We start from the raw sequence: 17710 nt of genomic DNA, 5'->3' as shown, positions 1-17710 counted from the left end.
CGATCCCGGGACTCCAGGATCATGACCTGAGCCGAAGGCAGTTGCTTAACCAACTGAGCCACCCAGGCGCCCTTATTTTATTTTTTTTTAAAGATTTTTTTTTTTATTTATTTATTCATGAGAGACAGAGAGAGGCAGAGGGAGAAGCAGGCTCCCTGCTGAGCAGGAAGCCCGACGTGGGACTCGATCCCAGGACCGTGGGATCATGACCTGAGCCGAAGGCAGACGCTTAACCATCTGAGCCACCCAGGCACCCATCCTTTTAAAAGTGACTGTTCGGGGCGCCTGGGTGGCTCAGATGGTTAAGCGTCTGCCTTCGGCTCGGGTCATGATCCCAGGGTCCTGGGATCAAGTCCCGCATCGGGCTCCCTGCTCCTTGGGAGCCTGCTTCTCCCTCTGCCTCTCTCTCTCTCTCTCTGTCTCTGTCTCTCATGAATAAATAAATAAAATCTTTAAAAAAAAAAAAAAAAAAAAGTGACTGTTCATCAGCTTGATTTTTTTCCTCTCTTTTTAAAAGATTTTTTATTTGAGTTTTGTTGACACATAAACCTACTCTGTGTGCGTGTGTGTCTATCTGTCTCTTTCACACACACCTCCCAGCAGGAAAAAAAAAAAATTCTGAGTAATGCTTACTAAATGGAGCCTGGTTTTTATACTAAAGCATATTTGAGAGCCTTCTATTTTTATGACGTTTCTAAAATAAATTATAATATTGCAGTAGCAAAGAGAGTATTTGCTTGGACAAAATCTTTGTCAGCATGATTATCTTCTTTTTGCGAAGAATTCCTGGGAACAGAAATAACTAAGCCTTAGCCTGGCTTCCAAGTGGAATGAATATTCCTCTTACTACTCTGGGTGATAGGGAAGGCTTGGTCAACAAATAGAGTGCAGTAAGCAGATTTCTTGCATGTTGTGACATAGAGTGACAAGGAATCTCTCTAAGAGCCTGTGCTGGGTTCTGCTGGAAAGGAGATACCCTTTCCTACTTCTCTTACCCATGTCGTATGGACTTTGTATAAGAACAACATATTATCTTAATAAAGATCATTTTAGGTTCCAAAGTTTGAAAATGTAAAGGTTTTTATTTGTAAAATGGATCTTTCTTTGAATGAGAATCACTAATTAATATCATCAAGACTTGGTATTGAATCTTTAAAAAGAAAAAGTGGGGGCACAGACTGGTTCAGTCAGTGGAATGTACAACTCTTGATCTGGGGGTTGTGAGTTCGAACCCCAAGGTGGGTGTAGAGATTACTTAAAAATGAAATCTTAAAAAAAAAAAAAGTTGATGTTAGTTTTAACTGGTATTTTGTTGTTCTTCTTTCAGCTTGTATTGAAAATTGCTGACATATTTGAATCTAAGAGAGGGAAAAAGAGGGTAAAGTTACACCCATACACTGGAAAAGACATACCTCCCTCAAAAGGTAAGAATTGTGCCAGCTGTCCAGAGCTATCAGCATTTGAGGGGAGAATCGTATAACTTAATGTTTATGTGAATTATAATTTTTGGTTTACTTTCCTATCCCACTTCAATATAAGTTCTTTAGGATAAGGATTATTTCTTATTCTTCCTCAAATCCCTTTTATTTAGTTCTGTGCCAAGTAATAATAACATTAAAAAATAAATAAGTTAATGGGGCACCTGGGTGGCTCAGTCGTTAAGCGTCTGCCTTTGGCTCAGGTCATGATCCCAGGGTCCTGGGATCGAGTCCTACATCGGGCTCCCTGCTCTGCAGGAAGCCTGCTTATCCCTCTCCCACTCCCCCTGCTTGTGTTCCCTCTCTCGTTGTGTCTCTCTCTGTCAAATAAATAAATAAAATCTTCAAAAAAGAAACTTTCAACATCCATAGTGAGTTATTACAATTTCATATAGACTGACGCAAGATTCTTAACTTGGCTGTCTGGCAAAGAATATGTAGAATTTAGCAGTTTTTGTCAAATGAGAAACAACAGCCAAGTCATACCACAGAAGAATGTTTCCTATTTTTGCAGACGTCCAAAGACAGCAATTTCTTAATTTCCCTTGAAAATCTATTCTGCATTCCAACAATTACTATCTGAAAATAAAATCCTCCATGCTACAATCTAAGACTCTTTTTCCTTACTCTAAAATCAACTAGTCACCATTTTAGATACAAGTTTTCATATTTTTTTTCAAATTTTTGTATTTTCAAAAGCAGTTATCAAAACATGTTATAATCTCTTCTGCAGAAAAAATAATTTTGGTTATTGTGACTAATAGGTACCATTTACAGAATGAAGTATTAGTTTTCCTACGTGCTTTATCTCATGGACGACACCCGACAACACTAGGAGGCAGGGACTATCCTAATTTTACAGAGGAAGAAGCTGGACCAGGGGAGGAAGTGTCCATTTGAAGGAAGGAGCATGGTACCATGAAATCTTATCCTTTTCTCTCACCAACAGTTACTCTCAATTTTTCTCATAACCCTTAATTTTTAGCAGTTTACTTCTTCTCCGTGTGTATTTTTTATCCTCAACAAGGATGTTGTCAAAGACTTTCTATTTGTATAATTCAGAATTAGATACAGAAGATGAAAACTGGTGCCAGATATTATGCTGGACCCTTTCAGACTCATTATCATTAATTTTCTCAATAGCCTTACGTGGCAGACATTACTGTCACTGTTTCTAGATAAGGAAATGCATTGTAAATTGTAAATTATGTAAAATTTCAAGACATTGGTGCCTGGACAAATTCTTACAAAACTTTACCATTTTCCCAGATTAATAGCAGTCTACTAACAACTACACTGTCGAGGTATGTTGCTAAATAGGCTCTCACTGATCTCTTATTCTATTTGTATGCCTTATTTATGCCTTAAGGATTAGGAACATTTTAGTAGATTTGGCTCTAAGATAAGTTTTTGAAGAGCCAAACCCTTTTTTTTCACTGTATCATTATTGAAAAAAAAAATTCAACAGCATGAATGGCGAACTTCTAACAACAAAAACGAAAAAGAAAGGCGCGGTTCCTAAATTGTAACCCTTCCCCACAACTGTGTTTTTCTTTTGCATGGCTCAAAGAAACTATGCATTTACCCAGTCTCTGGGACCAGCTTCTCTAGTGGGTCTGAGGAATTTCTCTCATGCCTGAGGATCTCCTGGCTCCATAGTCACGTTCTCAGATTTTTCTTTTCCTCCTTAAGCTTTTGTCTGTAGATCAACAATGACTAGTAGAACCAGATAATCATATTTGCCTACTTTGTCAGTACATGCTAGGTTTTATTGAATCTGTTCCAACCTAAACATTTCTTAACTTTTAGTTATCAGCTGTTATAAAATGATTTATTGACCGTCTTCAATTCTATTATTATAATTTTGGTGTTGAAGTCACATATAAAGAAGGGACAACCTATTTCTTTTTTGATCCCTACAGATTCTCAGTAGATTTTCCTATTGGCTTATAAACCCCTTCACCTTCATGCAGTGTCTTGGAATGCAGATCATCAAAACCTACAGATGTGAATATATTAAAGCTACCTAAATGAGCTTTGGTAGGGTCTTTTTTCAGTTGTATTACCTTTGCTTCCTTTCCCCTTTCTTTTCTTTCTAGATACTTAATAGGCCCCTGAGAAGTGCCTGATGCTAAAGACACAGACAGGACTCAGGAGCTCACAGTGTTCGTTCCTTCATACTGAGTAATGCTTCCTAGCTCCAGTATGCTTTCTATCACGGTGGTTAATTTGAAGTTATAAAGCCTATGAGATAGTACCTACACTTGCAGTGAGCAGAGCATAATGTATGCACTTGTCAAATTGCTATATTGTACACCTGAAACCAATGTAACATTGTGTGTCAACTATACCCAAATTAAAAAAATTGGGGACACCTGGCTGGCGGTAGAGGGTGTGACCCTTGATCTCAGAGTCATGAGTTCAAGCCCCACATTGGGTGTGGAGCCTACTTTAAATAAATTAATTAATTTAAAGTTTTTTTTTTTTAATTAAAAAAAGAGGCGCCTGGCTGGCGCAGTCAGGTAGAGCATGCAACTCTTTATCTCAGGGTCATGAGTTCAAGCGCCGTGTTTGGGCGTAGAGCCTACTTAAAAAAAAAAAAAAAATCCAACCCCCACCCAAAACCTATACAGTATACAATATTTAAATAGCTACTTTTTCTATTACATCTCTTATGAAGAAGCAGCATTTTTTAATGTTCTCTTCTTCCTTATTATTAAATTTAAATTAATACAGCAAGAAATTATAACAAAGAATAAGAAAAAATGAAAACCCAAAGCTTCCCAAACCTCCTTCTGCTCCCAGAAAATTTTATGCACATGTAAGTATTTTTCTACCCAAATAATTTTTTATACCATTCAGACTTTGTATGTCTTGCTTAAAAAAAAAAAAAAAAAGTGAAGGGCGCCTGGTACCTCAGTCGTTAAACATCTGCCTTCGACTCAGGTCATGATCCCAGGGTCCTGGGATCGAGCCCCGCATCGGACTCCCTGCTCCGTGGGGAGCCTGCTTCTCCCTCTCCCACTCCCCCTGCTTGTGTTCCCTCTCTCGCTGTGTCTCTCTGTCAAATAAATAAAATCTTTAAAAAACAAAAAGTGATACATTTCAGAGCTCTTTCAGTATGAACACATAGAGATCCACATAGCTGTACTGTAGTTCATTGTGTGGATGTAGAAGGATTTTATTTAAGCTGGGAGACACTTTGATTGTTTCACATTTTATTTGACCTCTGGATTTGAAGTCATATATATATATATATATACACATATCTATATTTTTTTGCTCTTCAAACAATACTGCATCATACATCTTTTTGTATATATATTTGTATATTGGTAAGAATACATCTGTAGAATAACTTCTAGCAGTAGACTTAACCAAAGAACATGTTCATTTAAAATTTTTATAACTGCTGCCAAATTGTCCCACACATTGTAACCGCTTACATTTCTCATGAACAGCATTTGAAAATGACTTTCTTCTCATAGTTTTCACTAATACTATGTTATATAAAGCTTTTTGTTTTTGCCAATAGCATGGTTGAATATTGGAACTTATTTATTATTTTAATTTACATTTCTTTAATTATAAATTTGGACAATTATCATATTTATCAACAGTTATAAATCTTTTCCTATGGATTGCTTATTCCTACCCTTTATTCATTTTTCTGTTGTGCTGTAATTTTTCTTGTTCATTTGTAACAGCTGTTTGAATATGAAGAAATTTATCCTTGTGTCAGCAATGTGTATTACAAATATCTTCCCAGTTCATTGTTCATTTTTCAAATTTAGTAATTTTTTATTAGGGAGAAATTTCACATTTTTATGTAGTTAAACTCATATGCATTTTTCATTTATGACTTCTAGCCTTGTTTTTCCTGATACAGAAAGTCCTGTTTGTGTCCTTAGCACCAGGCACCTCTCAGGAAACCATGGAAGTATCTGGAAAGAAAGAAAAGAAAGGGGAAAGGGAGGAAAATTACAGAAAGATTTTCCCTTTCTGTACATTTTTAAATTTTGCTTTAACTTTTCAGACTTAATCTAGAAATTTTTCATTCACTTGTTCAGAAAGCTCTGTGTGTGTGTGTGTGTGTGTGTGTGTGTGTGTGTGTGTAAGTAAATTAGCCATGTGCCTAGCATTGTGGTACAAAGCACTCCCTTATAAATGCATAGCTCCTTATCACCAAGGCACCAAGGTACTTAAGATCTGGGGAAAATAAGAGCAGTTCAAAGCAATCTGAGTACTGTAAGAATTCAGAGTAAAGGAACACTGAGTTTGGCCTAGAAGTAGCTTAGAAGCATCATAAAAGAGGTATGTTTCTTCATAAATGTATATGGTTATCCCTCTGAGCCCCACATTTTCCTATGACTCTAAATTCATAGTTGGTTCTGTGTTGAGATATTTACTCAGGCCGGTGGATGTCTACCTTTAGTATCTTATTTGGGAATATAAAGACAAGGCAAGGAATGTAGAAATAGAATCTACTCTGAACCAGACTTCATAGAATTAAGGATGAGCTGGGAACTGAGGAGGGAGGGAGACGGGGTGTGGGAAGAAGCCAGGTTGGATTAGTTGCTTCTCTGAGCCGTCTGTTCTCTTTTGTGACTGACCGACCCTGTTGTACAACTGAGTGGTCTGGAGAAAGGCTCAGCATCCTTAATACTCCTGATTCCAAGTCTCCAGGTCCATGCAGGCTTTATACTGTCCTCACCCCCATGGACTTGCTCCTGTTGGACAATACAACTAGGAACTCTCTCTCTCTTTTCAGGTGAAACCAGTGGGAATGAAAGTGATGCTGAGTATCTGCCAAAGAGTGAGTGAGTCAATGGGGCTGCTCCCTTTTTCGTGATGCTTATGGTTATGGGTGGAGTGGCACCTTCCTTTGTGATTGAGCATGTTTTTCCCACATTAAACTTTATTTTGTAGGCGATTTCTTCATGGTAAGGACCTGTTGAGATTTGGGGAACTACACAGTACGCCATCAGATGTTTGACAGAGTTAAAAAGCTCCCATGTTGGAATGAGACAGTCTGGTTCTTAAGATGGAATGTTCTAGGGGAGCGGTGGGGCTGCATGTTCAGACATATGTGCAGTAGCTTCCCAGCAGCCAAAACAGAGTATGTGAATCACCCTCTGAGACAAATACATACCATTAAATATCTGATTTTTCATAGTCACTCACATGTACTTATTTAACTTCGCTATCTCTGACATCAAGACAGGAAACATTGATCTGTTTCTTATTCAGAGGCATTTATTTATATTTCAAATTATTGTGCCATTTACTTTCTGTTAGAATATAGAATCTGCCATGCATTTTTGGTTGTATTTCTTCAAGCACTTCGTGGTGCTCTGTATCCTTCATCTAATGGATTTTCACAGCAAATTATAAGTTCCTGTTTAACTGACCGACATTTTGAGGCATGGGAAAAGTCAGAGACATGAATGATTAAAGCTGAGTACCAGGCAGTTCCAAGTCTGATACTATGATCTTATGATTAATAGTCATGTGCTCTCTCCATTGGCCTGAATTGCTTCAGGTGTTTGATTCAGTAGCCTGACTGAAGGTGAAACTTAAGTCATCATCAGGTTCAGCCTGGATGTGTAAAGATGACGAATTTAAAGCTGTTGCTACTGAGAAACAGGACCTAAAATTTTCTTGACTTGAACTGAGACCTTTGGAGTAAGTAAAGCTTTGCCTAGAGCACTAAATGGACTGGATAATTCCAGGGAGCCATTCTGAGATGAGTTTTTAAGTGTTCTTAATATTTGATCCATAGTGTAACTTCTTTGGGGGCAGAATGCATCCTATCTCAAAAGAAAAGCAAACCATTAGAGGATGCGTCTTTTAATCACGGCTCAGAATGACACATAATCAAATCTCTGGGACACTTAGACTATTTTTTCAGCAACTACAGCATTTTCCCTAGAGGAGACTACCCCAAATTTTTCACAATTTAGAGATATATGAGAATAAAGGCTAGGGGACACCCGGGTGGCTCAGTCGTTAAGCGTCTGCCTTCAGCTCAGGTCATGATCCCAGGGTCCTGGCATCGAGCCCTGCATCAGGCTCCCTGTTCAGCAGGGAGCCTGCTTCTCCCTCTCACTCCCCCTGCTGGTGTTCCCTCTCTCGCTGTGTCTCTCTCTGTCAAATAAAAAAAATCTTAAAAAAAAAAAAGGAATAAAGGCTAAATGCTATCCAGTTTTGAGTGGAATTGCTCATACTGTTTAAGTATTTAGTATGCATCCGTAATTTCATTCTTTTGAGAAATAGTCCATTAATAGATATCTTCTGTTGCTTCATTTTTCCCTCTTCATTTAGCACCATATCTTGATATTAGTTTATGTCCATTATTAGCAATATATGCCAAGGCGAGAAGGGAAAAAAGGACAGTTTCTTTAATGTGAGGAGAGTTTTTGTTTTAATTATATCAGACTTATCCCTTATGTACTTAGACTCTATTGGACTCAGTTCTTTTATCAAATCTCCCCCCCCACAAACACACACACACACACACACACACACACACACACACACACACACACACACACACACACACACACACACACACACACACACACACACACGTGTTTTCATGGTCCCAACAATGGCGTCTGCTGTCAGGCCAGTGCTTTCACCTGACATTTTCCACGTATCCCGGTGTTACGTCATGAAAGATGGGACAGCATAGGAATATGTGTTGGGACATACATAGAGTATGGGTTGGGACATGGACTGTCAGTACCACCACAGGGCCCCTGGGCACTTGTGAGAATCTGCCCTTGTCCCCCGAGGATGTCAGAGCCCTCCCAGGCCTGTCCGTGTGGCCGGCACCAGTTAGTCAGCATGCAGTCAGCAGTGACTGACAGAGGTCACCAGAGGGAAGACGGGGCCACCACGGAGAAACAGCACTCCCTGGTTTCGTTGCAGATCGCCACAAGCGATTAGCGCAACTGCAACAGTCTTCCAAGAGGAATCCTCACTACCAGACCTTGGAGAGGGATCTCATTGAATTACAGGAGCAGCAGCTCTTTGAACTTTTTGTGGTGGTGTCTCTACAGAAGAAACCATCAGAAATAAGCTACATTCCCCAAGTCATACAGCAGTTCCCTAGCAAGGTACGTGCGAGGAGACCAAGAGGCATTCGGGAATGTTCTTGCGTCTCTGTGTGTATTTGATGTCCTCTCTTTTTATTGTGATCTGAAGCAGCTTTTACCACTACTGTACCTCTTGTGGGATCTGGTAGGTGAGTCTGATGACATCTCCTGTCAGGCCTGAGCTACAAACAAGGGCAAAAAAAAAAAAAAAAAAAAGCTCATTTTCCAAGTTGGTTTTTTATTATTTGCTCTGCTATTTACTAAGTGCCCTTTATCAAGTTGCAAAGCCTCAGTTTTCTCATTCTTAATGAGGAGCACGATAAATATGGCAGAATAGGGTAGCCGTTTAGAGCATGGACTCTAGGCCAACAATGCACCTGCCACTTGTTAGCTCTGTGACCCTGAGCCATTCCTAACTGCTCTGTGCCATGGTTTCTTCATTTGTAAAATGGAGATAATCATCATAGTGTCTATCCCACTGAGTTGTAGTGAGGATTAAATGAGCCGTATAAGGCACTTAGAATAGTGTCTAGCATATAGTCAGCACTATAGAATGTTATCCATTATTAGTGAGGGTTTAATGAGATAACGTGTGTAAAGTGCTTAATGCAGTTCCTGGCACACAGTAAGCATTTGATAAATGGTATCTATTAGTAACAATATTCTTTGGTTTTTTTCCTACCTTATGCCTGAGGGAGCATAATATTAAATAGCAAATAGAAATCCCACTAGAAGTTGAGAGACCCTAGAAGAAAAGAAAAAGTTTTATATTTTATTTTGTACTTAATTTTTCCTGCTTTTTGAATAAGGGCTCCACAGTTTGATCTTGCACTCTGCTCTGCAGATGACGTAGCTGGCCTTGGTAAGGAGTGGCCCTTTTACATAGGGACATTCACTCACGCTCCATCGTACTACTTGGACCACTTCTCTCATTTATGTTATCTGCTCAGCTGCTTTAGGACTTGGGGTTTAAACCCTGAGATACATGTGTCACCAAAAAGAACTAGTGAAGCACAACTGTATTGGAATGGAATCTAAGAGATATTTCCTGTGTGACCTTTCATTTAAAAAAAAAAGGGCTCAACAACATTCCTACTGTAAATAAGTCAGTGTTTAACTTCTTATAAAATTCTTCAATGTAGTCTGAGAGCACAGTGTCACAACACTGAGCCATAGAAGTCATGATAATGTAATCCAGATAGTCTTGAAGAATCAGATTTCCCGTAAAGAGGAGCTCAATTTTTTCCCTATTTTCAATTAGTCTTACATTTGCAGAGAGAAAGCTTGAGGTTGAACCTGTTTTCAACAAAGCCTGAATTAAGGGACTCAGAACCAGCTAAGGACCCAGTTGACTCTGGCAGGGATTCAGGGATGTTTCTAAGCCAAGTTACTCAGCATCTTTGTGCATTAGGCTCCTATAAGTTAAGGTGGGAAAGAGCTGATCAAGTCTCTCTTGATTGTGTTGTGGAAAATCTTAGATGAAGATGATTGTCTGTCATTTAACAATATAAAAATAGGGGCACCTGGGTGGCTCAGTCGTTAAGCGCCTGCCTTTGGCTCAGGTCATGATCCCAGGGTCCTGGGATCGAGCCCTGCATCGGGCTCCCTGCTCAGCAGGAGGCCTGCTTCTCCCTCTCCCACTCCCCCTGCTTGTGTTCCCTCTCTCGCTGTCTCTCTCTCTGTCAAATAAATAAATAAAATCTTAATATATATATATATAAATAACAGAATATGAGACAACTAAAATTTTGTTAGAATACTTTTCCAGGGGTGCCAGGGGTGGCTCTGTTGGTTAGGCATATGCCTTCGGCTCAGGTCATGATCCCGGGGTCTTGGCATCGAGCCCCGCATCAGGCTCCCTGCTCCACATGGAATCTGCTTCTCCCTCTGCCTCCCACTCCCCCTGCTTGTGCTCTCTCTCTCTCTCTGTCAAATAAATAAATAAATTTTTTAAAGAAATGAATGCTTTTCCATTTCTGAAGAGCTTAATATTCAAGTGACTCAGAATGGCTGCATGTTCTGTTTAGACATTAAATTAAAGGATACATTATATTAGTTAGATGAAAGTAATATGGTTATTAGACTTATTTGCTTGTTTTAGTACTAATTTTTAAATGTCTCTTGGTATAACTAATTTTAGATTGTTCTTTGACGTACAATATCGGACTTGCGCAGAAGGGTCTTCCATGCTAAAATTTCACAGGAAGTTGCAAACCAGTAATTAGTTAGAAAAGATTATATGCTAAGGGAAATGATTATATATGGGGTAGATTTTAAAAGTAGTATCTTTTCTAAATAACATTCACCTGCCTTTTCAAAACATCTTTGATTATTGATCAGAGGGTATCTGGAGCTATCTGGGTTTTTGCTATCAGCATATTATAGAATCGATTTTTATTTGATGTCCTGTGATTCACATAAATATCATGTTTCCCCTAGTATGTGAATCCTGAATTAAGATTCTATCTCTAGACTAGAAACTATTTTCAGTCACCTCTCTTGCATCAGATTATAGGATCCCCACAAGTAACCATTTCTGTGTAAAAATAAGATTCTTTATTCTTAGTAACTCTGTTCTCCATGCATCTTCAGTGATTATTGGTCTTGGCCTTCCTGTTGTGTTAAACAACAAAAAACCATGGTGAGATGACTACTTAGGCTTATCAGAGACCTCCTTTCCCGAGACTAGGCTGTTCGTATTTCTGGTCTCCACTTACATAGAATATTTGTCACCTAAAACATTATCTTTTTCAGGGTGATCATGGCTTTAAGCAGTCCAAAGACACCGAAGAGAGGCTCAAAGTTATCCCCAAATTTTGTTTTCCCGACTCAAAGGACTGGGTGCCAACCTCAGAACTCAAGAGGTAAATAGGCTCCTTTATCAGATTTCTATTTGTTGGAACTGCAGAAGTAGAATCAGAATGTTTGTGAAAAGGGTAGAGCCAGCAGTTAAAGTTACGTGGACACTGTGGCAGGTCAAGGATGCTGTGGGAGGAAAGGAAGAAACGGAATTAGAACATTTCCTATGTGAGTACAAAGAAGAAAAACGCAGAATAGTTTCAGTGTCAAAGGGAAAACAAGTTGGAGAATCTCTGTAGTTTACCAGTTCTGTGGGCGGGGGAAACGTTCCATTTCACATACAATCAGAAATGCCACCAAGTGAACAGAAAAAGGAAAGAAGACTTGAGCTTTGGGACTCTCCTTGGAGGTAGAACAGAGCAGTGTCTGCACCTTGTTGGTCCTTCAAGTGGACAGAAGCCCAGGTGGTACATTCCCCTGCAGATCTTGTACGAAGGGAGGCTCCAGATTGGGAGGTGTGAGTGTATTGAGAAGGGAAGATCAAGAATTTCTTCCTGGGATCTCCAGGGAACCATGTTCAGTCAATAAACAGTCCTCATCTCTGAATCCTGCTCGGCAATAGATACCTGCTTTGTTCAGAACTGTGATTGTTGACCAGGCTATTTAGGCTGAACAGTGTGACTCTGGGAAGCACGTCACAGGCAGGTGCCCTGCTGGCAGACGGCCTCCCCTGTGGCCTGAGCGGCTGCTCTGCCTTCCATGTCACGTCGCCTCCCATCTCAGCCGCTGTGCCCCCTAACCAGTTGGGCCTGATGGCCTCTTTCTTCTCTGAGCCGTCAGTCCTGACGCTCTCCTGCTGTCGCACGTGCTGCTCGCGGCACAGGCGCCTTGTTTCACACCGGCCTGGCTGCTCCACAGCTGGCTTTCCTCCCCAGCCGGTTAGATGGGATTGTTTTCTGGAACATTCGGAAAATACAGAGGAGTAAATAGAAAGCAGAAATTGTAAGTCACTGGCATTCTGGTACTCAGAGATAGTAACTCAGTATTTTGGCGTACTTTCCATGTTTATTTTTGGCCATATATAGACATGTGTATTCACTGTTCAGATTTAGATTTCTTTGATTATTAATGAATTTCTTCCTCAGTCTTCTTTCTGAAAATTACCTATGCAGAGCTTTTGCCCGTGTTTCCAGCGAGGAGTGGGTGATTTTCGTATTAGCTTGTTTATGTCAAGGATATATCCTTGGCCTCTCACTGTTCCATAGGACCCTTCAGAACTAAATGGAAGAATTTGGAAGGGAAAAGGAGCTTATCCAAGCTTACCTAAATGTTAGACTACATTGGATATTCACTAAAAGGAGAGTAGGCTTGACTAATAGCTAGACTGGATGACTAAGAATGTAAAAGCACATAGTAGCATCAGCATGTCTCCTGTACATACACTCTCACCCCGTGCCAGGCAAGACGTTCTCAGGCCTGGACATTCTCCCTCAGGAGGAAGGTGACTTGCAATCAATGTAGTATTAATGCCCCCTCTCACATCACAAAATGACTGTTGGACAGTAATTTTCAGTTGTCTGTTCCATGAAGAATGTCATAAGCGTCTGTTTAGATCTCAAACTATTGACTCTTTTTTCAGTGAAACATTCTCCTTTGTCTTAACTGGTGAAGATGGGAGCCGGTGGTTTGGTTACTGTAAGAAGCTCTTGGTAAGTACCAGACTTGTGCTACAGATGGGGTTGGTCAAGTCAGACTAGGAGCTTCAGAAACCCTATTTCTAGATGAGTTTGAGGGCTGCTTAATGATCCGTGTATTAAAGAAGCTATGTTGGGGCGCCTGGGTGGCTCAGTCGTTGAGCGTCTACCTTCGGCTCAGGTCATGATCCCAGGGTCCTGGGATCGAGCCCCTTGTTGGGCTCCCTGCTCAGCGGGGAGCCTGCTTCTCCCTCTCCCTCTGACCACCCACCCCTACTCGTGCTCCTACTCTCTCTTTCTCTATCTCAAATAAATAAAATCTTTTAAAAAAAGCTATGTTAGCTTTAAATAGTAACAGCAGGGTTGGAGTTAGCCACAGTGTTCCAGAATAAGAGGGGTACAGACTTTATTTATTTGTTTGCCTCTTTTTTATTTGTTTGTGATAGATAAAGAAACCAGTGACAGAATGGCTAAATATCAGTCTGGGTCTGTTTGAGGGATGGACTACCGTGAGCCAATCGTGGGAGCTCTGAGTTACTTTCTTCTTGCTTAGATGCCTCCACTAAAGCTGGAATAAATCATGCTATCATATTTTAGCGTTTTCCCGTCTTTTGGTATTCAGTGAGAATGAGAACCTTGGTTCCTAGTCTGTACTGAAGGCCACTGAGAGAGTATTAATAGTTCCAATGAACAGACTTGTGCTGCCTCATGGTTGCTTTGATGTTTTCTCTTTTAGCCGGAAGGCAGAGGGAAGCGACTCCCTGAGGTCTACTGCATGGTCAGTCGCCTCGGCTGCTTCAACCTCTTTTCCAAGGTGAGTGCAGCATGAGGCCTGGGGAAGGTGCTGTGCTTTCTGGGCTCTGAGTAAGTTTTCGTCTCTGATGATATCACTAGGCAATGTTTAGTGACGTAGACTCTAACATAGTACTTTAGGATGGGTTCTCAGTAGGAGATTAGAGCTGTAGGTTTGAGGGTTTACATTCAGGTCTCTAATCCAGATGCTGTTGTCATGCCATCCTCATTTTGGTTTGCCAAACCTCCCAGCTTCAAGGAGAACGTGGCCTGAAGCTCGTCTTGTCTCCTGCCTTTCCCCAGACACCACACAACAAGATATAATTTCAGTGTCACCTTCTCTGCCCTTACCTGAGTCAGATGAAAGGGGCTCCTCTTCTAAAAATGAGTTGATTTATTTGAGTAACTTTTCTTGGGGATGTCAAGATACCCCCAAGAGATATGATGCCTTTAATGAACGTTTAGTCGTTGCAGAAACCTTATCTGTCTTAAAATCTTTTGGTGTGATTTTTAAGTTTACGCATCATGTTTGGCAGTTCCTTATGTTTTTGAGTCCCTAAAAAAATAACATACGTTGCATGTGCAGATTCTGGATGAAGTAGAGAAGAGAAGAGAGATGTCTCCAGCCCTGGTTTACCCATTCATGCGAAGTGTCATGGAAGCTCCTTTCCCAGCTCCTGGACGCACCATCACAGTTAAGAGCTACCTCCCTGGGGCTGGCGATGGGGTAAGTTAGCTCATTTTGAAAAGGTTTGATAGACACCAAAAAGCAGGCCTTACACTAATAGGCAAAGTTTCCAGAAGCCTCACGGCATAATTTTCCCTTTTCCATAAACTGTGCAGAATATGTTTTGGTAACACAAAACACTGGAGAAATGTCCAGTTGATCTATGAGATAGTTGACCCTAGACACAGGAGCCAGAGGTTTTCGGTCTCTCATTGACTGAGCCCCTTCCTAATAATTTCAGTGTGATAAATGAAGATTATACATGCTATTGTCAGGTGGGATAAAAGATTTTTTTTAAAATATTTTATTTATTTATTTGAGAGAGCACAAACGGGGAGCAACAGACAGAGGGAGAGGGAGAAGCAGACTCCCCGCTGAGCAGGGAGCCTGACATGGGGTTCGATCCCCAGACCCTGAGATCGTGATCTGAGCTGAAGGCAGACGCTTAACCAAGTGAGCCACCCGGGCGCCCTGGGATAAAAGATTTTATCAGAAATTTACAGCATGGAAACAAGGTATTAGGGGGCACCTGGCTGACTCGGTCAGTAGAGCATGCCACTCTTGATCTTGAGGTGAGGAGTTCAAGCCCCATGGTGGGTGTAGAGATTACTTAAGAAAATAAAATCTTGGGGCGTCTGGGTGGCTCAGTCATTAAGCATCTGCCTTCGGCTCAGGTCATGATCCCAGGGTCCTGGGATCGAGCCCCGCATCGGGCTCCCTGTTCCGTGGGAAGCCTGCTTCTCCCTCACCCACTCCCCCCTGCTTGTTTTCCCTCTCTCGCTGTGTCTCTCTCTGTCAAATAAATAAATAAAATCTTAAAAAAAAAAAAAAAAGAAAAGAAAATCTTGGGGCACCTGGGTGGCTCAGTCGTTAAGCGTCTGCCTTTGGTTCAGGTCATGATCCCAGGGTCCTGGGATCGAGCCCCGCATCAGGCTCCCTGCTCCGCGGGAGGCCTGCTTCTCCCTCTCCCACTCCCCCTGCTGTGTTCCTGCTCTCACTGTCCAATAAATAAATTTTAAAAATCTTTAAAAAAAAAAGAAAATAAAATCTTTAAAAAATTCATATTCATAATAAGATATTAGGTCTTGGGATTAGTGGAGGCAGCTTCACAAGCTCTGTAGCAAAACCTCTGTCCTGAATTTAACCTGTAAAAGAATGACGGGATCCATTGATGATGTCATTAGGGATTTTTTTCCAATCTGAATTCCCCTGATTCAAATTCTTTCATTTTTCAGTCCATTGAACTCTGCCGACCACTGGATTCCCGATTGGAACATGTTGACTTTGAATGTCTCTTTAAATGCCTGAGTGTGTGCCATCTCATCCGGGTCTGTGCCTCCCTCCTGTTGGAACGGAGGGTAATCTTTGTTGCCAACAGCCTAAGGTGAGAAATGTGTAGAATATGTCACTTCCTACTGGTATTTTACTTGTTCTCACTATTTTAAAATTTGGGCATATTCAAAAACTGTGGATCTCAGTTACCTAATGCCGGGGCCGTAGTGACATGGACAATTCCAAATGGTAAATAATCCAAAAGCTGTTTGCATTAGGCGAGAGCAGTGACTTTGAGATTGCAATTAATTTATCTTTCTAAATGTGTTTTACTTAAACTGTTGTTCAAAATTCATGTTGCTGAAAACAAGTCATATTGCTGGAATGAACAAGTCATGGGAATAAAAGGTACAGCATGGGGAATATAGTCAATGATAGTGTAATAGGGTTGTGTGGTGACAGATGGTAGCTACCCTTGTGAGCATAGCATAATGTACAGAGACTTTGAATCATGATGTTTACACCTGAAAATAATATAACATGCATCAACTATACTCAAATTTTTTAAAAAAATTGGTACTGCTTTTCTAGGTACACACTAATTTTTAGCAACCATAAATTGTGGGAAAAAACTGGTTAAGACTAAAATTTTTCAGTAAATTAAGTTAAAAATTTAAATAAAATGTTAAAAATTAATGAGTGATCACAGCATCGTTGATCTGTGATCACTGATCACTAAACGGTGTCAGTTTGTAATTCTGTAACATAATATATGGACCATTCACCATGTGTTGCTCAGTATGTGACACCATTGGCTTTCTTCTCTACTAGCACCCTGTCCAAATGTGGCCATGCTGTGGTCGCCACACTGTATCCATTCACCTGGCAGCACACCTACATTCCAGTCCTCCCAGCATCTATGATCGACATCGTGTGCTCACCCACCCCATTCCTTATTGGAATCCTGTCTTGCTCCTTACCACAGCTCCAGGACCTACCCATTGAAGAGGTAAGATGGGAGAAATAGTACCTATGGAAAAGATAGCGCACTGACGAAAACAAATCACCTTAAAGAATGATGGAGCTGGAGGCCCCTGGGTGGCTCAGTCAGTTAAGCATCTGCCTTTAGCTCAGGTCATGATCTCAGGGTCCTAGGATCGAGTCCTGTATGGGGCTCCCCGCTCAGCGAGGAGTCTAATTCTCCCTCTCCCTCTGTGATCTCTCTCACTCTCACTCTCTCTCAAATAAATAAAATCTTTAAAAAAAGAAGAATGATGGAGATGTCATTAATATTAATATGTAATTAATATCAATATATTAGGCTATCATAGTTTTGTATTGATTTATTAAAAAAAATTCTGTAGTACACATGAATCCAAAGTTGTATCTTAGTTACAGTAGTGTGCCATGGGCTCATTCTTGTGTTACTCCGAAGAGTAGGTCTTTTTGTTCATTTTAAGTCAAACACAAGAACTCCTCTGGGTTAACTAAAAAATTGTTTCAGGGGTGCCTAGGGTGGCTCAGTTGGTTAAACGTCTGATTCTTGGTATTCTCATTGTGATTTAATTTGCATTCCCGATTACTCTTGGGGGTGAGCATCTTTCTATGTTTATTGGCCATTTGAATATCATCTCTTAAAAATTCATTATCTGGGGCACCTGGGTGTCTCTGTCAGTTAAGTGTCTGCCTTCGGCTCAGGTCATGATCCTGGAGTCCCAGGATCGAGTCCCACATCAGGCTCCCTGCTCAGTGGGGAGCCTGCTTCTCCCTCTGACCCTCCCCCTCTCATGCTCTCTCTCTCTCATTCTCTGTCAAATAAATAAATAAAAATCTTTAAAATATAAAAAA

At 40.6% G+C, this 17710-nt stretch overlaps 1 protein-coding gene across 2 annotated transcripts in view; it reads left to right on the top strand.

The window, feature by feature from the left end:
- Nucleotides 1-17710, top strand: part of DENND2C (DENN domain containing 2C) — a 79329-nt gene that overhangs the window by 49683 nt on the left and 11936 nt on the right. For both annotated transcript variants that reach the window (XM_027580353.2, XM_027580344.2), the window contains exons 6-14: nt 1328-1424; nt 6250-6294; nt 8412-8599; nt 11333-11442; nt 13017-13086; nt 13808-13885; nt 14450-14590; nt 15826-15974; nt 16694-16871. In XM_027580353.2, the coding sequence (XP_027436154.1) occupies nt 1328-1424; nt 6250-6294; nt 8412-8599; nt 11333-11442; nt 13017-13086; nt 13808-13885; nt 14450-14590; nt 15826-15974; nt 16694-16871 (1056 nt within the window). The remainder of the gene's footprint in view (nt 1-1327; nt 1425-6249; nt 6295-8411; nt 8600-11332; nt 11443-13016; nt 13087-13807; nt 13886-14449; nt 14591-15825; nt 15975-16693; nt 16872-17710) is intronic.

This window comes from Zalophus californianus, chromosome 4, assembly GCF_009762305.2.
Source record: "Zalophus californianus isolate mZalCal1 chromosome 4, mZalCal1.pri.v2, whole genome shotgun sequence".
Classification (NCBI taxonomy): Eukaryota; Metazoa; Chordata; class Mammalia; order Carnivora; family Otariidae; genus Zalophus; species Zalophus californianus.
This window is presented reverse-complemented; position numbering and strand designations above follow the sequence as displayed.